The sequence below is a fragment of the Trypanosoma equiperdum genome (assembly GCF_001457755.1).
Source record: "Trypanosoma equiperdum strain OVI genome assembly, contig: ctg_1731, whole genome shotgun sequence".
NCBI classification, from domain to species: Eukaryota; Euglenozoa; class Kinetoplastea; order Trypanosomatida; family Trypanosomatidae; genus Trypanosoma; species Trypanosoma equiperdum.
In genome coordinates, this window is record NW_027123762.1 from 4,383 (window position 1) to 11,878 (window position 7,496).

Genomic DNA, 7,496 nt, shown 5'->3' on the forward strand with positions numbered 1-7,496 from the left:
ACACCATATCACACCTCAAAGACGGGAGGAGGAAATTTTTTTAAAAAAGCATAACAACACCACCCACGCCAAAAAGAAAGAAAACCGTCACACGGTTCAACGGACTTCACCATACAGCCACATTATTAGTGCACAGATGGCAACACTCTACGGTGTCTGGCTCAGTGGTCAACCGCAACTTAAAGGAACATTTAGCGCCACAACCCGTTTTCTCATATCCCTTTTTTTCCCCCTCTTGCATCACCACTACCACCCAGTATCAACACTCCCATTCCTTCATTTCTCTCCAACTCACGTATGTTATTATAATATGATGCATAGCGCTCTTCCACTCGCACCACCGCATCCTCCTGCACTTCATTGCTTACACGATCCTACGTTACAACTTTATTTCCCTCCTTCCCTTCTCCGAATTCCTTTGTTTATGCGCTGAACAAAGAGGAAAAACGGCTTGTTAAAGATGTTGTTGCGAACACATCAACGCAGCTCTTTTTCTTTTTTTTTTTTGGTTGCTGATCAAGCAGCGGTGATCACACCAGGTAAAACCTACAAATGGAGAAGAGAGAAATGGTTGTGGCTGTAACGCCATTATAAATAGTTGAATACAAGCTCCGGAAACGGCAAACCTCCAGATACCACAGAGAATCAAAAATCACTGCGGGACTGCCGCCACAGGCGCGGTAGCAGCAACCGCAGCAACAGTATCACTCCAGTTACCGTTATTGTGCCTAAGCATCTCCAATGCATTTTGTGGTGCCATCCCGAAAAGATTCACTAAACGACACATCTGAATGCTTTCCATGATATTCTCCCCTGCTAGGTTGGCACAGTGTTCAAAGGCACTGAGTGGCACGCCGCGGATATCATCCAACACGGTAAATAACTCCGCATCGTTACCAACGTGTTGACACAATGCCATAATCACCTCTACCGGTACGTCCTTCTTTCGGCTGAGTACCTCCGCACGGCTACGGTCGCTGCGTGGGTCGAGCAGAATGCGGCACTCGCTCAGTTGAGTCGTTTCAGGCACTCCGTTGCCACTTTTCGACGATGCAGATGACCCACTCGGCGTCAAATACAACGACACCATGTCATTAGTGATTAGCCAGCGTCCCGCATCCCCTTGTGTAACACTTAACACACGAGTGAAGTTGCGCCGAATGGTCATTGGACCAATAGTTGTCGCATCACCCGGTACACCGGTGTTGTTCCACGTCATGGTGCCATGGAGTGTCACTATTGTCACGGGTACTTTCATCGCTGTGGGCGACGGGCCTGTGAGGTACGAATTGTCAAGAAAGACGGTGCTAGCGCTGCTATGGAGGTAATGATGAACCCTAAAGGTCTTTGGGTACAACCAGTGCTCCATCTGAGAACACACCTTCGTCCGACCAAGCGCAACAACAGTCGACTTTACACCGTGCAGAAGGTTGTGATTACTTTCAGTTTGTTTTAACCGAAGACTCACAATATCCCTGATTACGTTCCGCTGTTGCGGCACACCCGCCGCACCGTTCATCGTGCGCATGGGCGTGCTTACAGCAACTTCTGGCGAAGAGAGGGAGAGGGTCAAAACCGCATTTGCCGCGTACAAGTCCGAAACAGCGTCTACACCGTGTGCAACTCCGGAAGCACCGTCGCCTTCCAGTGGGTTTAACAACCCGCATTGTATGAACTGCAGCACATGCTTCTGCGCCTCACTGTATCCCGTCGGAGAGAACTGAGGCCACGGTAAACTTAAAGGGGGCACACATATGGACTCTCCATCTAAACCAATTAACGACGGCATCAATTTCTTAATAGTTGTCCGATAGTCGCTCCGATTTGCGATAGGATTGTCTCTCAGTACAATCTCCCGCAAGTTGGTGAATTTCTTCAACTCTTGCAATGACTCAACCGACTTGATTAGGTTGGCTTCTAATGAAATGGCACGAAGCGTCAGATGAAGGTCTGCCTTTTCCAACTGCATCGCTAGATGTGACACCGACAATATGCCATTGCCTTTCAGTTGAATTGCTGATGGAGGAGGCACAATAAGCGACTTTATTGTCGAACACAATGCCTGGCAGAAAGCCTGTGTGTTAAAGTTGATGGATCCCGCCACATCCGTGAGGTCAGGAATTTCCTTAAACTGCGTCAGGTTCAAGACCCCTGTTTCCGCGTTATACACCCGCTGCTGCTGTTTCTCAAACACCAACTTCAACATCGTACAAAGAAGGTTTGTCCCCACATCCCCTGGTGCTTTCCCAGGTTCGTGTCCGACTTTTTCACCGCCACGCACATGAAGAAATGGGCAGTGCTTGTTCGCGCATGACCCTCTTTTAAAGTAGACACACGGTATACGCGATGTATCCTTGTTTTTCCTGTATGGGTTGGGCATTTAACCCTTTAAACTCACCTTATTATTAATTGACGCCTTGGATTCTTTTCCTTTTTTCTCTATTCTTCTTTTTTCTTTTAGAGAAGATTTCTTGAGTAGATCTTTGTCTTTAGATCCTCACTTTATTTCCTTTCGATTATTATATTTCTTATTCTTTTGTACCTCCCCTCCTCACAATACAAATGTACGCACGTGTCTTCCCTTTTTTTTCTTTTAATTTATATCTGTCTTCCTTCTCTTCTTCCACTTTGCCCGTAGCAAAGCGTTTCAGCACTCACACTTCGGTTGCTCCACCGATTGGAAATGGAGGCTGCTTTTTCTTTTCTTTTCCTTTTCTTTCCTTTTCCTTTCCCCCTTTTTTTCTTCTCTCTTCCTGCACTGCGTCTGCCGCTACGCACACGCCGTTAACAATGTAACGATTTCACACGTTGTTGCCGTTACCGCTGGTATGTATGTATGTATATATATATACGAGTATACGTGTGTTGGTTATCCACATGTAGGTATGTAAATTACAGCACCAACAACAGTAATGGGTTGCGTACGGGCGTGCACCACGCGGTCGCGGGGGAAATTTTTTAAAAAAAAGTACAATGAATCCAAAGACGGAGGAGAGAATGGGGAATATTCATTTACCGTTAAATATGAAAGCAAAAGGCAGCAGAGAATAATACGGTGATAGTTATCAAAAAAGGGAGGGAAGAGTCTCTTACACACTTAAAGGAGAGACTCAATCCCTCCCTTCTTCTCCTTCTATTTCTCCTCCTCCTTTTCCTGCTTTTTCTTTTCCTTTTCTCTCGATTCCCTCGCACCCCACGGCAATAATAAATCGCCTTCTTTCAGATCAAAGCGCCAACCACAAATTGTGAACTTCTGTGTCGTATACGGTTTAGGTGGTTGGAAGTGATTTGGTAGTGGGCCTCACATTTATATCCTCTGCTTAAGAAATAAAAATGAAAAAAGAGAAATGGATAGGTAAGTGAAAGAGGTGAGTGGAACATTGCAAAAACACAAGTCCCACGCTTTGCCTCCGCCCTTAATCCTCATGTGCAGACACCACTATAATCAGCCTTAAATTCCGTTATCCACATTGTTTTATTTTCCTTTAAACTTCCTTCTCTATTCCTTTCTTTTTTGGTCTTGTTTAACCTCCTGGAGCCTCTCGCTGTCTTTCACGCACATGTTTCACTCACCTGACTACTCGCTGCATTTGCAGCTACGTCGAAAGAGTTTTTTAAATATCGCGTTCTCCTCACTACGAGATGGATGTATCTACAGCCACCATTGGCACGCAGTGTGTCAAATAAAGGATCTCAAATAACGACAGGGAGGAGGATAATTTGAAGGGATGCAAATGCATGAAAAGACATTAATGAATGTTTCTGGTATTGCCCTGAGGTTCATTCACCGTCACCGCTTCCTTACTTCAACGACAAATAAGCTTCCCCCACTCCGCCTAAAGAACGAAATTCATCCAAATAATCCTTCGCCATTATATATTTAAGATGTGATTCATTTCTCATCTCCGCGCCATGCGAGTTCGCAATGCAAATCCCTACTGACTCATTCACAGTATGTAAAAGGTCTGCGCTTCCGCAGAAAAATGTTAATAAGAATCATACAAAATCGCGAGTGATAATGAGAAATAACGGTGATGCGACTGGTGAGTGGGAGAAAATGAGCAACAAGCATGCAATGCCGCTCAGAAAGTTTTCCATGGTCTGCTCCATTCATTTACTTTATTTACCTTCCATTCGGTACACTCATCCCACCTCTCACCTCACCATCAACCAAACAAACTGACAGAAATTTCGTCGGAACCGAAGCGAACATAACGCGAGTGAATTACGCACGCACGCGTCTACTGGGCAAACTGAACATTCAGCTCCATGTATGAGCATGGAAAGGGGATGTCATACGCCTTCAGCGTGTTCGGGTGAACAACACCAAAGCCTCCAATACACACCTTCTGCCCACTGCGGTGCAGAAAAACATCCATGCAACGACCAGGAAAGAAGGCACCATCACTGCTCCTCTCCAGCGTGTATGAATCACCATCCACAACCTCTTCCCCCACTTTCCGCACAACACCAAGTTTAGCCATGACAAATTCCACAAGTCCGTGTATATCTTCAAAACTACTAGACTCACTACAGCAATGTAGGGCGGCAAGATGCCGTTGATTGCGCGCCCCGCAGTTGGGGTACTCTAGTTTTGGGGTGATGACAGGAGGAAAGTTCTTTTCATTATCCAAGAGAACTATATCAGCGCACTCAAAGAATCGAAGGGGAAGTGGGTGCGATTTATTGGCATTAAGTGTCTTTAGGATGCCCGGCATGAGTGAGGGGCGGCATATTTGGAACTCCATAGTTTTGGGGTTTGCGATATGTACGGCCACATCATCATCCACGCGATTTAGACGAGTAAATCCCTCCTCGCGGGAGCAAAGCGAAAAGGTCAAGAGCTCCATATAACCGGCGTTAGCCATCTCGATACGAATAAGATGCGAGAGTTTACTCAGTGGTTGCTGCGCCACGTCACCAAATGTCAAGCACTCTTTGTGGGTAATATTATCGTAACCGTAGGCCACCGCAACATCTTCCATGAGGTCCGTTGGTCCCAATACATCAGGTCGCGTTGGAGGGACTTCTACTGTTACGGTGCTGTCCTCCACCTTTGCTACATGGTGCAGCATACGCTCCAGAAGTTCACCCATATGATTGGCTGAGTTAAGTTTAATGCCAATGAGTTTCTCAACCTTCGACTGCTCTACGGAGACTAGTCGAGGATCCAAGTTGGGAGTCACTTCCTCCTTCGTGCCATCAGGAGTGGGTTCATCGTACACAACACGCACCGCCTCCACGGTAAAGGGCTTCTCGCAATAAGTTGAGAAGGCGCAAACGAGTTGGTTCACTAAAACACTCGCCTTGTGATGATCTGGTGCAGTGCACTCGATAAAGATGTTCCTGGTGTTTGCACTGATGCACGAGTAGTCCGAGTTGATAATGGGTGGAAGGGAGAGAATGTTTTCACCCTTGCCGTCCAGCACCACGGGGTAATGGGAGAATTCAGAGATAAGCGGAATAAACTTAGAGATGTGTCGGTCGTCCTTATAAAACTCTGCGAGGCCATTGCCCCGACAATCCAGCACCCGTTCCTGTTGATTGAGTGGAACAAACCGTATGCTCTCCTTCGGCCGGGCGGCGTAAAGGAACTCATTCTGATTAATCTTATCCAAGTCGTGCGTCCCAACAGAAGCAAGCGCACGGCGTCGTGCAAGACCCAAGTGGAGTTTGTCCTGAAAATCAATAAAACTGCGGTAGCTGCGCTTGTCAAGACGAACGTTTCGTAACACGGCACAAACAATGTAATCCCGTACATTGCGCACGGACTTTTCCACCGTTACTTTGTAGAGTGGATTTGCACGGTTGAGTAATTGGAACCGAGGCGCAGGGGTCATGCCGAGAAATACCTTCATCGCAGTACCCATTCCCTCAGCACAAAGAAGGTCGTAGCGATTGGCTGGTGTATCAATCTTGTAGATGACGGCATCAGAAAGCTCCTCTCCCTTGGCTGCAACGGCTTCGCCTTGCTCACGGCGGAACATCTCGCGCTCACTTGTCACATCATCGAGCTCCACACCAAATTGAAAGCATATGTCTTCGAATTGGTCCTCCGTGTAGCTTTTCCCGATAAAATCAAAGAGATAATCACGCACAACAGCGAGGGTTGGCATGGTGCTATTTATTTTATTTCCTTTTTGTCTGTGCAACCGTCAATACCACCGCCGATCGTTCTTTTTTTTTTTGTTTCCTTCTTCGAAAACAACAACAAACAAAACCGATCACTTTCTTAAAAGAGAGTTTAACCTCTGGCGAGCACAGAAAAGGGGGAGAGCAAATAAAGAAAGATAACGATCACGTGAGAAGGTGTGGAAGAGAGGGGGGAAAGCATACCAGAAGTTGGTTTTTGACATTCCAAACAGAGGTGGGAAACTAGAGGCTAATGGAAATACAAGCAAAATCATAAGTAACTCCACTCGTGTCTCATGGTCCGACTTCCCTGAGAAAGGAATCGTAGCTCATACACCACCGGCGACTTTGTGCAGCACGCTACGTGTGTGGTGAAGGAATCAAAATGTGTCTCCATACCACACAGCTCCTTCGCTAGATATTGAAGCTCCAGCAAGGAATGCACATGTGGTTTACGCGGCATTTCAACATATGAGTGCATACCTGAAAATATGTATACATCTCGGAAACCTAATCGATACTACCAAAAATGACACGACTACTACCACTGCACGTTTCCCCCCCCTCCTCCTCGTGCCCTTCACTTTTTCATATCCAGCAGTTCTTGCAGGCGACTGTGTATGATATCTTTCTGCAAATCCCCGCGACTATTGTTTGATGCGGCACGTGCCTCAAGAGCCCGCCGTTTGGCCTCAGCCGCAACCGTGCGATTCTGAAACTGCTCAACTCTCCGCAGGGGGTCGTGCCGTTCTTTTTGAAGTTTGTCAAGTTCTTTTCGCAACTGAGCCGCATCAGATTTTGTTATGAAACCCGTCACTAAACTCCCACTCACTTTTCTCTCCTCTTCCTTTCTACCAGCCCCGCCAAAACTCTGCCCCTCGCTACCGCCTTTCTCATTTTCCGTGGTAACATCATCACGTTGACGTTTTTGCGTTAATTTTTTCGCTTCCAATGGATCTTTTTGGAATGTGAGTGCACTGGTTTTCTGCCCCATCACGGCAACCGCCTCCGGCTGCAATGCGGGCTTATCCTCCTCTGCCGCAAAAATATTTTCCACTTGTCTAAACTTCGCAACACGTGCGGCTATGGAATCACCGGAGGCGGAAATAACGAGATCATCGTAGCGACGCTGTTCCTGATCATGAAGAAGTTCAGCATTGCGTTGCTCCTTCGCTTTTTTCTTTTCTTCCTCCTTTTCGAGGCCACGCTCCACCCGGCTGAGGTTTTGAAACGTCAGTGGGTGGAAACTTTTGTGGCGGTTAATATCCTTTTTATGCGAAGCATACATCACAACCAAAGCTAAATATGAGGAGTACAACTAAAAGAAAATAAAAGGTAATATATATATATATATATATATATAT

The 7,496-nt window shown here is 46.5% G+C and overlaps 3 protein-coding genes across 3 annotated transcripts; all 3 read right to left on the bottom strand.

The window, feature by feature from the left end:
* Positions 1-652: 652 nt before the first annotated feature.
* TEOVI_000650100 (mRNA export factor MEX67) lies at positions 653-2,380 on the bottom strand (the record flags this gene model as incomplete). The annotated part of the gene is made up of 1 exon (XM_067223011.1): positions 653-2,380. The coding sequence occupies one exon, from the start codon at positions 2,378-2,380 to the stop codon at positions 653-655; it is 1,728 nt and encodes a 575-aa protein (XP_067079112.1).
* Positions 2,381-4,241: 1,861 nt separating this feature from the next.
* On the bottom strand, positions 4,242-6,116 carry TEOVI_000650200 (phenylalanyl-tRNA synthetase (beta subunit), putative; the record flags this gene model as incomplete). The annotated part of the gene is made up of 1 exon (XM_067223012.1): positions 4,242-6,116. The coding sequence occupies one exon, from the start codon at positions 6,114-6,116 to the stop codon at positions 4,242-4,244; it is 1,875 nt and encodes a 624-aa protein (XP_067079113.1).
* A 596-nt stretch (positions 6,117-6,712) lies between these two features.
* Positions 6,713-7,420, bottom strand: TEOVI_000650300 (uncharacterized protein; the record flags this gene model as incomplete). The annotated part of the gene is made up of 1 exon (XM_067223013.1): positions 6,713-7,420. One exon carries the CDS (start codon positions 7,418-7,420, stop codon positions 6,713-6,715), a length of 708 nt encoding a protein of 235 aa, XP_067079114.1.
* Between the last annotated feature and the right edge of the window lie 76 nt (positions 7,421-7,496).